We start from the raw sequence: 19,056 nt of genomic DNA on the forward strand, positions 1-19,056 counted from the left end.
AGAGCAGACCAGTCCCTACAAGCAGCACCCGTTCACGAGTATGACGGATGAGCCAGCCATCATAGGGAGCCCAATGACCCGGCCCACCACGCCGCCACAAGTCTGGACATTTTAGTGAGCATGACTACTCAAAACACTAGACTACGTCAAAGCTACTTACAATTGCTATCTGATAGTTATAGTATTCACATTTTACATAAGAATGCATGCGGCAATCAATACACAAACCGCTACGCTTTCATATTTCTAAAATCAATCAATTAAATCAAGAAAGCAATGAGAAAATTAAATTATAACGTTGTATGCTAATAAACTAGTTATTTACTTGATATGTTGTCGTCTATGAATTCGTCTATCCTGTAATAGGCTTTCTTACACAAAAATTGTTTAATATAGGATTTGAATTGCCTCTCTGTCAGATTTAGTGCAGATTCTGGCAGTTTATTATAAAATCTTACGCAATTACCATAGAATGAATTACTGACTTTATTACATTACCTATATTTTGCCAAGGCTTTCGAACTTTAAAATATTTAATTCGTATTTAAAAAAAATCTACTTTGAATTTCATCATGTAGGTAAAAATCTCATATAAATATGTATAAGGTGTTTCCCCTTCGATCGATCCCCCGTCCAATTCAAACGGGGATCAAAATACTGAGGTGAATTGGCTTAGAATCCTTAGCAGTGGAATGCTATCTGCACTCGTTCCCTATCGTCCGTTGAAGCTGTTGACAGGTCAGATGCGGCCAATAGCATTAGAGTTGTCCGAAAAAAAATATTTAAATGTCGTACCTAAGTTAGAGGCCATTAGAGGGTATTCAAGAAAAAAAATGAAATATTTAGAGCAAATTGTAGTCGTAATAAGACATTTTCATAGAATCTATAAGTATCTAGGTACTTAAGATATATGAAAAATTAAGTTTCAATTTCCTTGTAGTTCTGACTTCTCCGTCTGATCTTTGATAAGTAATATCATATTTGTTAAATAGATTTATCTACATCATCATCATCTGCTTCTTCCATATCACATTTATTTGGTACCTATTTACTTTGATTTTTAGCTTCAGTGAATATGGTATTATATATACATGGATATATATATATAATACCATATTCACTGAAGCTAAAAATGCAAAGTAAAACGGTTGGATTGACCTGCGTTTTTTCACTTCTTTTTGCTTAGATTGTTCTTATTATGTGCATAATAATACAAAGAGGATATCGCTTTAAGTAATACGATGCTCAGTCTTATAGTACGATTTCTGCGTAGTAGACTTATATTTTGTTCAGATTGAGTTCGAATTATGTTAAAGTGTGTGAAATCAAAATTAAATAGCACTGTAATAAACAAAAAATATCTTACCATGAAATTAAGTGTACGGAATGTTGCTAATAAATTTCACAAAGAAGGTCAGATGCCTATTCGCCTTAAAGGATTCGATCAGATTCCTGGTCCTAAAAGTTATCCAATTTTGTACACTTTGTACAAATATTTACCATTTATTGGTAAGTAGAGTTACTTTTCTTTTAATAATAAATTGAATTGATAACCAAGTTATAATGATATATTTTGGGCGATTACTTAAAATAACAACAATGTTTAGCTATTTATTTTCTCATCAAGGAACAGAGCCGTTTATAGCAAAGGAGCAGTGATATCGTAGAATAATAAATTGTTGTGCCTATTTATACCTTCGTAGACTTTATACAAAGCCGCTTGCTTGGATATGTCTCTTACATTTGCTTTATTTTTGGAAGTAAAACAACTGACTTTGTAAGCATACAGTTTAAGAAGCGTTATCTGCCGGTGAAATTAAACGGTACAGATATTACACAATGATAACGCACAAGGCACTATGTAATATTTGTAGTGCTATTCTATATCTGTGCTATTAATATTCTATATCTATGCTAGCACAAGCGATTGTTGCCACTTTCAGCCAAAAGACCCGTCAGCTTATTTGCCATTCCAGCGACATAAAAAAGGTATTCGAATAACTGGTTTCGCAGGCAGGAATTCTATATGATTTTGGACCCTGATGCTCCGTCCTCCCCATTTTATGCCATTAATAAAGATGGGATCACCCTCATATAAATAGGTATCACATGTTAATCACGGCCGACGGTTTTAAGTTTCCATTAAAGTATATGTAGATGTGCTTATCGGGGTTTCCAGGTACGTTGCTATGCAACAGATTTTATCTTTCGTTCCTAGATGATGTAGATTTGTCTTTATTGTTTCGTGTGAAACAATAAATAATACTTTATAAAAATATTACAATAAAAATCCATATAAAAATGTGTTGACTTTACATGCATAAATAAATGGAAGGTAGAGAAAACATTAATAAAAAAAAAATACGTTCATAAATGGCTAAAATGTCTTACATGAACTTATGATTCTGGATTGAATTTGATTTTATTTGAAATAAAGAATAGTACTGGTTCTAGGTGATTATGACGCTGAAGCATTGGATAAAAACGCATGGTTCAACTGGACACGATATGGGGGATTAGTGCGAGAAGTACCAGGTGTTAATGTACTTCATGTATTTGAGCCTGATGATATCGAAGCGGTATTTAGACAGGACGATCGTTATCCAGCTAGAAGAAGTCATGTTGCAATGTTTCATTACCGTGTAAACAAACCGCAAGTCTACAATACAGGCGGGCTACTTTCGACGTAATATAATTCATAATATATGTACCTAAATTTGTTTTCGACATTATTTATTGAGTTCAGCTTTTATTATGATATTGGAACCAAAACATATTACTCTGATATGTAAAAATATATCTCTTTTAAATACTTTTAATCTAATTCTTTTCAGTAATGGACCAGAATGGTGGAGGCTTAGAAGTACCTTTCAAAAAAATTTTACAGGACCGGAAAGTATTAAAAGCTATATCAAGACTACAGACTGTATAGTTAAAGAATTTATAAATTGGATAAAAAGGAGAAAAGTATCTGCGAATGATGATTTTTTATACTATTTAAATAGACTTAATTTAGAAGGTGTGCCTAATATTATGAAATAGAGTCTTACTTGTAAAATATTAGAAATTATTTACCAAATCGTCATTTACTTACATACCATAGTGCAATTTTTCAGTAGTAGGTATGTTATTTACATTTAGGTACCTAAGAGATAAGCGAGCAAAACATGAGTATGACAAACATGAATTAAGGTATGTTAAGTCGTCTTTGACTACTAGGGACCAGAGAAAAATAAATAATTAACTATTTCTATTTATTTTACGACAGCTCATAATGTTAAATTTTATTTGTACTTCTACGAAATAACTTTTGTGTCAAAAATCAAGGTCATCAATCATCAATCATACAATTAGAATATAATATCGATTTTCATTATAATTTGTATAATTTTTAGTTATTGGTGCGGTAGCTTTCAATGAAAGGTTTCAAAGTTTTGCACCAAGTGAAGAATATACTAATTCTCGCAGTAGCAAAATTATAGCAGCTGCTTTTGGTTCAAATAGTGGTATTATGAAACTCGATAAAGGATTCTTATGGAAATTTTTTAACACGCCTTTGTATAAGAAACTAGTAGAATCCCAAGATTTCTTAGGAAAGTAAGTACTAAAGCAACTTATGTGGAAATTTATCAGATGCTTGCTATTTCAATTATATCTATTGTTAATACAATATATTATTTTTATTTTCTAGAGTATCGATGGAAATATTGCTAAAAAGGGTAAATTTTTTCGATGCAAATGACATTGATTCCGACCAATCACTTCTAGCGTCTTTTCTTTTACAACCAAATCTAGATCTAAAAGATATAATTGGTATGATGGTCGATATTTTAATGGCAGCTATAGATACGGTAAATTTTAGTTTAATTTGCGGACATATTTTGTTATTTTCTTTCAGTGTTGATTAACTATCAATTTTATTTTTAGACTGCATATGCTACAAGTTTCGCTTTATACCACATATCACGAACTCCTAATTGCCAAGAAAAGTTGTATAACGAAATTTCATCGCTTCTTCCTGAAAAATATTCAGATATAACGCCAGAAATATTAACTAAAATGACCTATGTTAAAAGTACTGTAAAAGAAAGCATGAGACTAAATCCTGTCTCTATAGGTATAGGCCGTTTATTGCAGAAAGATATTGTAATAAAGGATTACTTGATTCCAAAAGGGGTATGTATATTATTTTCATGTTATGTTGAGTTTACAAAAGTACAATGCGACATATTATCGGGGAGATTTATTTTTGACAGTGTAGAACAAATTGAATGAAATATAGTTATATAAAATGAATTCTTAGAATTTATTAAAGATAATTATGGCTTATTTTCTTTCCAGACTGTCATTGTAACGCAGAATATGTTAGCATCTCGTTTGCCGCAATTTGTAAAAAACCCTTTGGAATTTAAACCAGAGCGGTGGTTGCGAGGATCACCGTATTATGAAAACTTACACCCATTTTTAACGTTGCCTTTTGGGTTTGGGCCAAGATCTTGTATAGCAAGAAGATTAGCTGAACAAAATATTTGCATAACGTTGATTAGGGTATATATTTGGATTTATTTATATGTCTAACGCAAAAGTTGTATACTTAATTATTTTTCATATTACCGATTTATTATATTTCATTTTAGGTTCTGCGTGAATTTGAATTAAAGTGGAGTGGACATGAACTTGGTATACAAACACATTTAATAAACAAACCTGATCAACCTGTGACATTATCTTTCATTAATAGATTAACTTGAACAGCGTTTGACTTTCCCTTATCACAACAATCGGTATAAATAAATAATATGTAATCAAACAACATTGTATTTTTAATTATTATATTTAAGCGAATTTGAATGATAGATTTAGAATAACGGGAGTCCTACGGGTTGTATAGGTATATAGGGAGAAGGAGCGGATATAATTGGTACATTACCTTCTACTTTCAAATTATGCTCGTTTAAAATATTTGGTAGAACCCTTTTCAAAATAATATTTTGTATGCATGTTGTTGGGAATGATATAAGTTCAGTTTTAGGTACAGAAGGAATTACAATTTTATCATCAATTGAAGGCAAATGAGGCGTAAATAGTCCTGATAAAAATGAAAGAATATTTTCTTTAGTAGACAAGACAGTTGATGACAGCGATGATTCTTTAGATAGAGTGGGCACTGCTATATGAGGTAATTCAGGCACTAAAATAGGCATATGTTCGGGTAAAAAACTAGGTATCGCTACTTCTACGGGTTCGTTTACAATATAAGGTATTGTATGAGGGGCTAGGGGTGGTAACAGTGGAGCAGCAGGTATTTCTACAGGTTTGATATTTTCTAAATTTTCTTGATTGATAAGTGAAGTCTCGTCTTTAAACGCAGGCAAAGGAAGTTCAGGTAAACAATTAATCGACGATAAAGGGGTGTCCGGAATTACTGAAGGTTTTATATATTCGTGAATTTCTACTACTGGCTGGCTAGCTGACAATTCTGAACCTTGTGAAATATGTAGGGTTTCTTCAATTATCGCAGGTACATTAATTGGTGCATAGGGGGGTAACACCGGTGCTGGTGGAATATTTGTAGGGAAATTTACGTCGTTGAAATAATTAGGAGATGTATGTGTTATTTCATTGCTTTCACTAGCTTCAACAACCACAGTTGCAGGTAAAATTGGATTTAGTACTGATACAGGAACAGGAAGTTCAGGTAAAGTCAAAGGTGGCAGTTCAGGTGCAACGGGAATATTTGGCAATTTACTTAGGTCATCATTTTCTAATGATGATTGCGAAACCTCAAGAATGCATGGAACTTGAATTGGTTCTTCCATAATAACTGGAGCTGGAAGCTCAGGAATTGGAGACAGTGGAGGCAATATAGGAGCTTCTGGAATAAGCACAGAGTTATGCTCGTGCATTACATTCAATTCGGAAAGATCAATTTCAGAAACCGAAGAGGATTCGGGTATGACCTGTTCCAACACAAAATTAACGTCAGGTTTAATAATGGGCAATATGGGTGAAGCAGGAATATCTACACAATTATCTATCACATTATAATCTGGAACAACAATGGGAATTTCCGGCAAAGGTAGCGGTAGAGGTGGCAATACTGGAATTTCTGGCAAAGATGGCGGTAGAGGTGGCAATACTGGAATTTCCGGCAGAGGTAGGGGTAGAGGTGGCAATACTGGAATTTCCGGCAAAGATGGCGGTAGAGGTGGCAATACTGGAATTTCCGGAACAAGAACAGGCTTCATTTCTTGTACTATGTTGATGGAATCAGGAACAATTTCAACAAAACCAGGTGCATCGTAAATTGGTCCCAGTGGTTTATGATGTATTGATGCTGGTTTTATATCTATTATTTCTTCTACGTGCGGCACAGGCAGATTACTTCCAGGCAAAGTTGTCTCTACAATTCTTAGAGGTTCGTCCAATACAATTTGCTCTGGAACAGTAGGCATAGATAAGGCAGGCACTAATGGTGGTGTGTTGCAATCGACCAGTGTTGGTTGTTGTACTATTCTTGGAGAGAGCAGAACTTGTGGTTTAAAAAAGACATTAGTTCCTTTTTGAATGAAGTTTGAGATAAAAGGTGACTGCCCTAATGGGCTAATTATCTCATCGGCATCATGTTTGTTCTTGGCTATGATGATTTCCGTGGGTACTTCGTATTTCAAAGGTTCGGCATTTGTTGCCCAAATACTTGTCCCTAAAAGGAATAAAAGAAGTTCTGTTCGTACCTGAAAATATAAATAAAATTTGATCATTCGAAACCTAAATCATTAGATAAATAACGAAGTATTAATATTATGTTATACCTACATTTTTTTGTTATTAACTCCAGTATAACTGTCTCTACTTCAACAGTTTTTTGTTATTACCACGGCAATAGTTAGCTAGTGCAGAATATTATCCTATATAGTAGTATATATTATGTTTGACATTTATACAGTATATTTAGAGTATTTCATCATTATCCTTATTACATACTCGTAGTATGAAACAAAGTCGCTGTCGCTGTATGTCCGTCTTAATGTATGCTTAAATCTTTTAAACTACGAAACGGATTTTGAAGCGATTTTTTTTAATAGATAGAGTGATTCAAACTGTAAAATATTAACTACTAGAGATTTATCAGTCAAGTCCACAAACGGGTACAAGTGCAGATATACACACATAGCTGTTTACACAATACTTTCAGTTGTACGATTCTAAATTCGTTGTTTATAATTAAAAAACAAACTATTGACTACTAACTACGTATATGTCTACGTTTTTTTATTATTTATTTATATACTCTTTTTTTATCTCTTTTTTTTATATTATTTAACACTGTACATTTTTATTACTTATAATAATATCATTAAAAATTTATCTATGAAGTAAAATTTTCAGACTACAATATCACATTTAAAAAAAATATGTTCTGTCTATGTCGAAATTACATAGTAAAGTTTTTATATGTTCATTGTAATAATAGTACAATAGGATACAATTGAATTTACTATTAATAGAATTTTTTTAAATCGATAAATTATACGAGTATATTAAATTATTTAAATGTACTTTATATTAAAATTGTAATTAAATATATTTTCACTTACCATGATGCTTGTTCAATGTGTCTACAGGTGATTGATAATAGATTATGTTTTTTACAACAATATATACTTCCATGATTACTTAAAATAACTTGTTAATCAGGTAAAATCGTTTAGATTGGTAACAATAGTTGAAATTAAAACACGTTTATGTTGTTAATTAAATTACCCGTACCATCAATGAATATATATTTAACGTATAAGCAGGGAAGACTCCAGTTTTACAAAAATTAATTAAATTTCCTATAAACAAAATCTGGAGATAAGATATTTGTTCAAAAAATGATTAATTCACATACAATACATAATTTGAATACAGGTAGCTACTTCGAAAAACGTTGTTAACATTCAAATATATCATAAGTACCTATACTGCTACAGCAATAACGATGACGACTGAATTTTGCTAGGTATATTGACTCTTTAGTTTAATGTTTTTCTTTGCCTTAGAGTTTCATCATTTCTTTTCAATAAAAGTTCATGTGCATAATTATAAAATAGAGTAGAACTTGACAAAAATGAAAGGAAGTGGAATGGAAACCCGAAATCTCCTTTTTTGTTGATGTGATAAGGAGGAGATAAGTATGGTGGTGAAGGAGGGGTGCGCGTCAAGATTTTCTTCTTCAGTTAGGGCTAGGGTAGCCATGGGGGTGGTTGTCGCCTCGTTAAGGACCAACGGGGATAGGCGCGTGTTCCCTTTTGTAGCAATACAATGAGAAGGGGTCTACATAGGCGGATCAGCGCCATCATGATCGTGGTAAACTGGGTTCCTGTAACTCTGGCTAGTGTTGGGTAAATCTTAGGATTTTTAGCCGTTTAGAGTTCCGCAGTGTTATTATGAATTCCCTGTCGATGGCGAGCTATGCAATACTATATATATATATACCGTAAAGTTATATATCTAAAATTACTGATGTTCTCGATTTGATATTTGGAATAGTTTTATATTGATTAGGGAAGGCGGCTTTTCTGCAGTTTAATTATAGTGAAAGTGTACTAATTCTTTAGGTACTACAAGAAAGGTAAGGAAAGGAAGTAGATACTAAGTTGGGACACTAAATTTCAAAATTGTCTGGCAAATTCAAATGTGTTGTTGAACGAAAGCGATTCATTTGTATGGGGTGTGTTATGATGTAGGATATCCATCTTAGATGGATAATTATTTATAACGGCACATGCATAGATAGAATCTACAGGAAAAATAAAATTGTTTTCTAATTGACACTACAAAGGCAACGTTCACAAACAAATATATAGGTAGTTTGGTGTAAGCCATTCCCACATTTATATTAATTTTTAAATAATTGGAATGGCAACACGAACAGCACTAAGGATATCATATTATCATGTGACATTCGTGTTACCACTCCTGCGTTGCCATTCTATAGAGAACTAAGATGTCGAGCTTTTATGCTGAAATTTCACTGTGTTATCTATCTGTTGATCGAAAAATATCTTAAAAATAAGAGTATACATAAAGGCAGAAATATATGTGTTTTTATTATTTGTTTTTATCTCATATCTTTATTATCTTTATTACTTAATGGCTAAAAATAAATGGCTTGACTTGCATTTCTAATTCAAATTCAAAAATTATTTATTCATGTAGGATATATTAGACGTCAATTTTTTTACATTACCTACATTTTTAATTTTTTTTTACCGTTTAGTTCAGTATATAGATCATATTGAACATTTTTATTTTATATTATTTTTTTAAAGCCAGTTTATTTACAATATATATTTATATAGGTGTCTACCATTAAATGAAAATCAAGTGCAGGATCAACTATTGCCATGCACGCTCGTTATTCAAGTAATCGTTTAGTGAGTACTATAGGCATTGCTCAGTAATTATTTTTGATTACTGATTTATTTACCAGTATATTCTTTAGTATATACCAAATATTGTAAATTTTTATACCTATTCCCATAAAAGACCTGGTGACTTTTTCTAAACGATACTTGGGGACAGCAAGTATATAGGCATATTCCCAACTATTCATAAAAATACGACTTTATAATATATGTAACGGCAATATTATATTGAAGGTGATAGGTTAATTTTAATAATATTGAATACTAGGACATTAGATTTGTGATAATAATCTAGATAATTTGGATGTTCTCAACCGGATTTTTAAATAGTTATCAAGACAAACCTGTACACATGTAATTTAAGCAAAATTTTACGCAATTAAATACCTACGAGTCATATTCAATTTATCTATAATTGACAATTTAAAAAAAATGGTAGCCATAAATTAAATAACAATTTAATAATTATGTAATATACGTGTTTATTAAGTAGCAGTAATGAATAAGAGTATTATAGCATTCAGGTTTAGTGGTTTAATACCAATAGATCCTAAACAAAGTAAATGTTAATGTGACCGACACTGGAACTTTGTGTGTCATTTGTGACTCTCTGTTGTTGACAGACAATATGATCGTAGAATTAAAAATAAGTTGTAGGTAGTAAAATAATATGTGCATAAGGTAAAAGTAATTTATATGAACAAACACTTTTAACTTCGACATTTGGATTACTCATGAAAAGAGTAGACTCTCCTAATTGTCAAACTTGTGGTGGTATTGATGATGTTCAACATCTGTTGATGGAATACGTCAAGCACAACACTGAAAGGCAAATCTTACTAAAAAAAATAAATTTAAACAAAATTAATTTAGGAATATTTCAGAGTATTTTATCAGAACCTGCATCAAAAGAATCGGTATTAATTTATAAATTTGTAGATAAAAGTAGGTAAGATTTGTTTTTATAGTAATTTAAAGTTTAGATGTTATGTAATTGATTAAGAAGACAACACGGAGCTAACATGCTCACTATTGTGCTAAGCTCCTAAATAAATAAAGAGATATAAAAAAAAAAAACTTCGACATTCTTAAACCGATGGTCAAGGCTAATTGGGAAGGATATATTTGATCTAGATCTGGAGGAAATATCTGTCTAGCTTTTAAATGAATGAACATTTTACAACTACCCCGTCCGGAAATAGATCGTCAGTATACTCGTATGTTACTTTTATTCTAGAAGACCTGTACTTTGTCTGCGTTGAACAATGGGCATAGGTAAATATACATTATCTGAGATTACATTGTATGAGATATATATGACAGGCTATGTTCGTTCCCGTGACGCTTATAATCATATCATTCATTCATTAAGATCCGTTCAGTCGTCTATACGGGAAAAGGTAACAAATAGTTATACTTTTGCATTTGTAATTAATAATATAGGCAAACTGTCTTAGAAAATCTAGATTGTATTTGAATAGTTATATTTAATAACAGTTACATATATTTAATAACCATTTTATAAGATACCTATCACTGACCACAAATATGTTATCACATTCACACGATAAGATTTTAATATGTTTTAAATTGTGTCCATAATTAAGGATATATTAACATTTAGGATATAAGGACAGGAAAATATTTTGACCAGCAGTATTTTCATCACAGACGCTACTAAAACTACAATGGTAAGCAACGAAAATATTTCTTATTTTTTTTATAATACTGAGATAAATAATACAATGCAGCCTAACAATGCGAACAATAAAACATTACTGATATCGCTAACACTTTTATTACGACTCATAATAGGTATTGAATAGATTAAGCTCTAATATATCATACATTTCATAAATTTTATTTTACCTACTTTCATATAGTAGATATATTTTTGACATAGCCAACCTTTAGTTATCATATCATAATGATTATAATAGTAGCTCCAAAACATCGGAAGCCTCCAGAGACATAATCTCGGTAATATCTTGTTATGTATGTATGTATGTATGTATAACAAACTTATTAAGTATATTTATTAAACATAATATTTTTCTAGAATTGGGAGGCTAGCTGGTGGTGTAAACTAATAAAAATAACTATTTAAAAGGTCAAATACGTTTGCTTAGCATGGCGATTCATTTAAATAAAATTATTTATTAAAAATATACCTTAATATACCAATTATAATATGTGACTTTTAGTACCCAGCCGCTCGGCACTTTCTAACTACGAGAAATAAAGATTTAGAAGATTTATAAAGAACATCAACCTCTCGATAGATCAGTTTCAGGATGAGATGGGTTTAAACAATCGAAATTATTAATTTCCAGATGTTCCTGTTAGCTGTCCTGTTCATAGTCGGAAGAAGTTTAGCTTTGCCAACTAATCCAGGTCTAGATTTAGAAATACCTTCAGTTGAGCTTGTCGCGCCATTGGGATACAATGATGATGTTTTGCATACCAATTTACCCATAGTAGTAGATGATGAATTAAAGAGTCATGAAAAGGAAGAGAATGAACATAAAGAAGGAACTGTTATTCCAGAAGCGCCTGTATTGCCGCCTCTTGAGCTCGCAATTGTAGAGAATTCCGAGAAATCTAAGGAAGTAGAAGGTTATAAAGAAGAATCCGAACATCGTGAAGACGGACCCGAAGAGCCCAAAGATGAGCTTGAAGGGAATAAAGAGGAATCCGAACATCGTGACGACGGAGCTGAAGAGCCCAAAGAGGAGCTTGAAGGGAATAAAGAAGAATCCGAACATCGTGAAGACGAAGCTGAAGAACCCAAAGAGGAGCTTGAAGTGAATAAAGAGGGTGAAAATCACGAGGAGGAGAATAGGGAAGATGAAAAATCTACCGATTCTAAACCAGAAACTTCAAAAGAACCTACAATCCAGATTTGGTCTTTACTCCCATCACTTCCCTTCTCTTTTCCATCATTACCGATCTCTTTCCCTAACATCCACTTTCCATACTTTTCAACGATATTTTCCCGACCCAAAGCTAGTGAGAGTGACATTAGTAGATACCGTGAGTTATATATTCCTGTGGCATGGGAATGAAATAAGTTGTTATAAATATAACAGAGGATATTTATACTTTACGCAGTTCTTTGATAATATTTTGTTACAGTATTTAGAATTAACGATGTCTAATAAAAAATAAACAATATATATATATATATATACTCAAACTAAGCAAACCCTGTACTATGGATACTATACACAGCTGTCTTATATTTAAAATTATAGTAGGTAGTTATTAGTTAACACAATATTAAGTCAGTTAGTTATTTTTATGTATTTCTTAGCAAGACGTTTTTATTTATGTGTATGTGTATGGAAGAGCGTCGTGGCCTAATAGTTTACTACCCAAAATTAGACCCAAGACATTGTGACAATAAATCTGGCTGATACTGGGTCTCCAATGAATTCGAGAGATGGCCTTACGCTCGCCCCATCCATTTGTATTCAAATATACCGAGTGAAAAGTGGGCAAATCAACATTGACAATTAACACAAAGGTATAATGTATAATAAATATAGCATTGCACTACTCCATTTGGGGTAACAATCGTGACGCTGTGATATGTTTTAAGTATATGTATGTGGTTTACATTGGCTGAAAGGAAAAGTTAATATCTATCTCTTTCGCTGTGTAGATTTTTACGAGAAATAAGATCTATAAGCATACATAATGTACACGATTGCATAAATAAATGTGACATCATTGTAATAAAGCCATATCTATTTTATCCTTTATTAGATTTGTAAATTAATTACTCTCATAACTGTACTTAACAATAATAAATATTTATAATAAAAAGTACAAGAGGATATTAAATATTAATTTTTGATTAATATCAAAAGACAAATAAAAGCCCTTTTTAAAAAATATCTCTGTTCTCGTTTATTATTCCTTCTTATAAGTGTAAAATTTAAAATTCAATATCTAAGTCATTTTCCAAAGTCGTCACCAGACCATGGGGATAAAGTAGGCACAGATGATGGTGGTTGACCGTGCTTTGTAGATACTCGATCTTGAGGTGTATTTAATTTGCTTTTATTAGGCCAATCAAACTTATGGTTACCTCTTGATAAAAAAGGCAAGTCATTTGAAGCGTCCCTACGTTGTTGGTCTGAATGAGGAACCTGTTCGTATTGATTATTATTAGGCATAATACCATGTTTTGCCCATTGGAACGCAGGAGCCTGTGTGGGTTTTACAGTTTGTAAGTTTGGTTGATAGTACTGATCGTAATTTGCGTTGGAAGAATAATATGACGGCTGTTGTTCTTGGTATGTTCCAGATAGATCCATCCATTTTGGTGTGGATGGCGGTGGTGGTAAACTCGCAGGTAAATGATTGTTTATAATTTGGTTCCAATTTTGATCGTCATAAGGTTTAGCTATTGTTTTTGTTAACTGTTGATTATCACGAGGCATAGGTACTTGCTTCCGTTGAAAATCCGAAAAATGTTCTGGGTAATTGTTAATGCTAGTCACTATGGGTGTAGCATGAGTTGTGGTAGATTTTTTGTTCATGTATTTTCCCATGTCTTCATCTCGTATATCCACGTGAGCAGGTTGATCATTTCGTAGGTGTTCAAAGTTATAATACAAATTAGACGGCCTACGTAAATCTCTATTATACATGTTTTCCATTTGATTATTTACGTTGTCATCTTGTCTATAGTCATTAGAAAGTTGTGCGATTGCTGATGAGGTAAACAGCAAAATAATTGTAAGCGGTATCATTTTTCTGTAAAGATTAGAAAACGATTATTATCATGATTAGAAAAACATTTCTGTCAAAAACCTATTAGTACTAAAATTCTTTACCGAATAATTTATATAACTATTATACAATCTAGACGAGAATTACTTCGGTTTCGACAAAAAAGATGAAAATCAGTGAATACACCAATTGCTTCACAGTAAATATATAATTATTTATAACATTATCAGTTTTGAAATCAGCTTAGCCCAGAAATAATCCGTATTTATAAACACAGAAATTGTCTAAATGAAATGATTGTCTTACCTTGCTTACTGCTAAATCAAACTAACCTAAATTGGCTGTATGTAGAGCTATATAAAGATTTGAGTTAGGGAGAAATTGTATTAAAACAAGTATTATAAGATAATTTACTCTAATTAAGGTAATTACTTAATTATAATTACAATTCAATGGATTCTGAATATATTACATAAATGTAATAAATAATAAATACAAAAAATTGTTAACAAACATTTATTTTCACGAATTTATATTAGTCAACATAGATATATTTTGAAATATAATATATAGAAGGAGTATACTTAATTATAAATAGAGAATATTGAGATAATTATACTATTAAAGATATTATTTTAATTCTAAATTAAGACCCATTAGTCACTGCAACAAGTTGACATTAAAATATTGCAAATGTAATATCGATTAATAGCAAATTATTAGCAGTGACAAATATCACACACCCAGGATAAGATATAATAATATACACTTATATAACAATTGAAACATGTTGAAATAACCTAGTTCATAGAAACTTTAAATAAAATGATAGTGACACAGTTCAAGGGTAAACGTTACATAGCAGTTCTTCTTCTTGAAAGTAAATAAATAAAAATATTACAAGAAAATAAAATATATTGTTAACGTCTGTTTTATTACATATTTTGCGAGATAAATCCCCTGTATAATACTATATTTCAATATTAGAGTATCATCATTTCAACATTCACTGCTGTAGGTATATAGGCCTTTCTCTTTATTTCTATTCTTTCTTTTGCTGCACATGCAGAAGTCAAAAAAATATATAAGTACCTACCATACAACATATGATTTAGTACAATACTTATATTTTTGGTATTAAAGCACTTACCTAAGCCTACATGATTTTTTGACTCTGTGTTGTGCCTTATATAAAATACCTACATTTTATTGGGCTTATCGCGAAAAAGACTCGTAATAGCTTTTCCGCTTTTATGGTGTATCTATGTAGGCGAAAATACGGTGAGACTACAAAAGGTAATGCATAATAAGTTCATTGACCTTGTATTTAAATTATCATCAATGTCCATATTTGTTTTAAACATATAATACAAAAATATATAGATTGACGTCTGCCTTGCTGTTTTTTGCCTATAGATTACATTTCAATATTTTCTTAGAAATTATAATTTATTGATAACATAGACAATTACAGTATAATGGCACTGAGATTATTAATTAATTAAGTACCTACATTTAAATAATACACCTACCTAAATGTTAAAGATATGAATATATAACATATTATCTAAATAAGCATCGTTTGTTCTAAATATGCTAAACAAAGTACTCAATGTAAAATTAAGTAGTGGCTAAGAATTCGCATCGTTCGAGTAAATAAATCGTTATGTCTCCTATAATACATTCGCATGAACTAGCAATACTGATTAATAAATTATTAGGTAACTTCAATTTTAACACTATTGTAGATAATAACAATAATTCTACAGATAATTTATATCAATCTATGGGCCGTGGATCATAAGGAGTGGCATCATGTCCAACATATCTGTTGTTTTTACGAATTTGAAAGCCTTCGCCGGGAGCAGTGTTGTAATATATGACGCGGCGAATACCAAACGGATCTATGTAACCGAAGCTTCCAGTTCGGTCATGGGAGCTCCCCGTTTCTTCTTCATGGTACTGTTTGGGTAAATAATATCTAAAGCCGTTTTGTCTGAAGGCGATTCCGTCATATTGAGGGAATTGAGGTGTATATCCATCGCCAAGTCTAACTTTAGGTCGTTGTCTTCTTAACCAGTCATCGGCATGTCTATATGAATTGGGATTAAACACATCAAATCGTCTGTATGGTGTACTGTCACTTGCAAAATAACCATCATCAATTGTGTTAGTATTTGAAGAGTCGTAATCGTAAGGAATGGAAGACGGTGAAGCTTCTGCAGCAGTAATTGGTGGCACAGTAGGCCTAAAATTAAACGGAGTAGAAGATATATCAATTGAGTTAGGAGATACAGTAACGTGGGGCAATGGCGTGGAGGTTGGATATGATGGAGGTGGAGGAGTGACTGAGACTTCAGAAGGAAAAGAGTGGGGTGGTGATAATGTGGATGAAAGTTGGAAAGGTACTGGCGTGGTAGAACTGACACGAGGTGGTACACGTGCTTGATTTAATGAAGATGCTGGTGTCACGCCGTAACCAGAGTCTGTAGGGGCCGTTTTAGCAATTTTCAAGGATTCCTGGAACATATAGTTGTAAATTTGTAATATATTGCAAGGATCAATAATATGTCTTAAAAATAATATTTAATTATAATTCTTTCACTTCAAATATAACGTGATTTACATAATCAGTTCGTGCAGGACACTGATTATATTTCAAGCTGTAATAATTAATGTAAACGTATATTAACTCAAACGAATCTAAAAATACCGGATTTCATTCCGAATAATCAGTCCTTTTAATTTAGAAAATGCACTTCCTCAATTATTTACAAATTACTTTGAAATTTGAACTATGAGAGTACATTTGGAGATTATTTTTTATTGACTATGCACTGTTGGTTTATTTTGGTAAAGTAAATAAGTTGGTGATGTAGGAAGTACCTGTTTATATGAACTAGTCATATAAAGAGGTATTTGCTACCTTAACGGTTCACATTATAAAAAGTCGGTAATGTCATCTATCATGGAATGCAGAAAGAAAAATAAGTAACTTACTCCTATCGGTCTATTTTGACCAACATAAACTGTTTTGGACTTGTAAATTCGGTAGCCTTCATGATCCGCTATATAGTCCTGGAGACGCAGGTATCCGTCGGCGCCTACCCATCCTGTTGTACCTGCAATGTTATTAGTTAACAAGTCTTAGTTAGAATATTGATGATTGTTAATGTAGGTTCTATAATAATATCTTATTAAGTAGGTATATAATATTCAACTCAAATGGATATTACATAGAATTTAATCACAGAATTTAATTTCCTGTCAAAAGTCATTAATTCTTGTTATTAATTTAACTTTTATATTACGTTAACACTTTAAACACTATATAGCTTGAGCACAGTTTGACAAATCGACATCGAATAGGGAATAAAGATTGTCGACTATGCAAAGGCATACGTAGTGTAGAACAATGTTCACAAGATCTTAAAAATATGGCAGTGAGTCAAGGATACTGATGGCCCATGACTACTTTGTGGTCTAATAAGCTGAATAGTCTGAATGTATCAGCGATCGAGTTACTTGGAATTATTTAGCTCTAATGATATTTGTTATAAATATAGATATAAGTACTAGCCGAGCCCACAAACGTTCTTATGCCATATGAATTAAAATCGCTAATAAAAAATTGGGGTTGGTAAAAGAATAGTGAAAATGTAAAAAATCGATCAAGCCTTTTCGGAGGATTATGGTAACAAATATTGTGATACCAGATTTTATATGTAAGATTACGGATAATATTCCAAATGTAATGACGGATAACGTACCAACGACGGATCCATCTTTGAGTCTTCTCTCTTTCCGATACTGTCCATTATGAGTTTGGTAGAGAAAATACCGTTCATCGTCCTCGTCTGTTTGTATGTGGAACTGGTCGGGATCTTGCTGCGGGCTATACCCGTCTAACGCTGCCAAGGCCCCACACACCCACACCTAGAAAAGATAAATCAGAGAATATAACGACTGATATAGTTTAATACAATTTGAAGGTTAGAAAGGAGTCGTTGCATCATTGTTATTCGATGAAACTAATGGGGTTTATCTAGTTTCTAGGTTGATTAGAATTACCGGATATTTGTGATAATATGGACCCTTTCTTGCTTTCGTCTCATCTCTCATATTTTACACATAGTCTGTACGGGACTGGTGATTATGAGACTTAAGAAAATTAACGTACGCAAATACTAACTACTAATAGTTTCTACATACATCTTTTATGTATATAGAAACTGTTTGTAGTGCTATTCTCGATGTCAATCTCATAAAGACTCTGGCGTGAAGATACTCTACTTCTGCTATAATGCAGCTTTATTTAATATGTAAGATGTGCTAGATTAGAGAGATTGGTAGTATAATCATTCGATATTGTATCTCAACAGATATTTTGGTAAATATGATTATTTCTATATGGCTACATTATTTTGTTTTTGCCTTTTAAGTGTGTCTTTATCTCACTTGTCTGAAAATAAGAGTTAGTTAAAGAAATAAATAGATTTCCGGAAGAATTGGCAAGGTGATCTAGTACGTATGGCACTCATAGGCTATATTGAATATAAATAAAGACTGCCGTATGATCACAATTACAATAACTTTGTTAAATGGGATCTGTTTTTACATTATTGAAATTATCGTTTTGGCTATGTGCATTCATGAATTAAAAACTAAGTTTATTTTGTTACTAATATATAACATAACATAATGTTTGTAATATAATTTATAATTGAGGCGAATGTGTTGAATATTGAATATTTTTCATAAAGTCCAACATATGAATCAATGGTTATGTTAAAGAGTTCCCTTCTAATTGCGCAATGTAATTTCAGTACCTCCATCTTTAATAGTTAGGTTTACACAAGGTTTGCAGTAGTCGATTAGTATACTCTGTTACACTCTTTAGAAT

The 19,056-nt window shown here is 31.9% G+C and overlaps 3 protein-coding genes across 3 annotated transcripts in view; 1 reads left to right on the forward strand and 2 right to left on the reverse strand.

Annotated features, from left to right (window-relative positions):
* The first annotated feature begins 1,273 nt into the window (after positions 1 to 1,273).
* On the forward strand, positions 1,274 to 4,780 carry LOC131854964 (cytochrome P450 302a1, mitochondrial-like). The gene is made up of 8 exons (XM_059206153.1): positions 1,274 to 1,509; positions 2,455 to 2,686; positions 2,835 to 3,019; positions 3,396 to 3,597; positions 3,692 to 3,851; positions 3,928 to 4,176; positions 4,342 to 4,548; positions 4,638 to 4,780. Exons 1-8 carry the CDS (start codon positions 1,308 to 1,310, stop codon positions 4,749 to 4,751), a joined length of 1,551 nt encoding a protein of 516 aa, XP_059062136.1. The 5' UTR covers positions 1,274 to 1,307; the 3' UTR covers positions 4,752 to 4,780.
* Positions 4,781 to 13,372: 8,592 nt separating this feature from the next.
* LOC131854991 (uncharacterized) lies at positions 13,373 to 14,173 on the reverse strand. Its single transcript, XM_059206189.1, has one exon. The coding sequence runs from the start codon at positions 14,171 to 14,173 to the stop codon at positions 13,373 to 13,375; it is 801 nt and encodes a 266-aa protein (XP_059062172.1).
* Positions 14,174 to 15,673: 1,500 nt separating this feature from the next.
* LOC131854984 (uncharacterized) overlaps positions 15,674 to 19,056 on the reverse strand; it is a 30,978-nt gene continuing 27,595 nt past the window's right edge. Inside the window, exons 2-4 of the mRNA XM_059206181.1 lie at positions 17,924 to 18,089; positions 17,154 to 17,275; positions 15,674 to 16,673 (exon numbers count right to left, since the gene is read on the reverse strand). Of these exons, the coding sequence (XP_059062164.1) occupies positions 15,933 to 16,673; positions 17,154 to 17,275; positions 17,924 to 18,089 (1,029 nt within the window). The 3' untranslated portion in view covers positions 15,674 to 15,932. The remainder of the gene's footprint in view (positions 16,674 to 17,153; positions 17,276 to 17,923; positions 18,090 to 19,056) is intronic.

The sequence above is a fragment of the Achroia grisella genome, unplaced genomic scaffold (genome assembly GCF_030625045.1).
Source record: "Achroia grisella isolate CSIRO2021 unplaced genomic scaffold, CSIRO_AGI_Agris_v1 utg126, whole genome shotgun sequence".
Classification (NCBI taxonomy): domain Eukaryota; kingdom Metazoa; phylum Arthropoda; class Insecta; order Lepidoptera; family Pyralidae; genus Achroia; species Achroia grisella.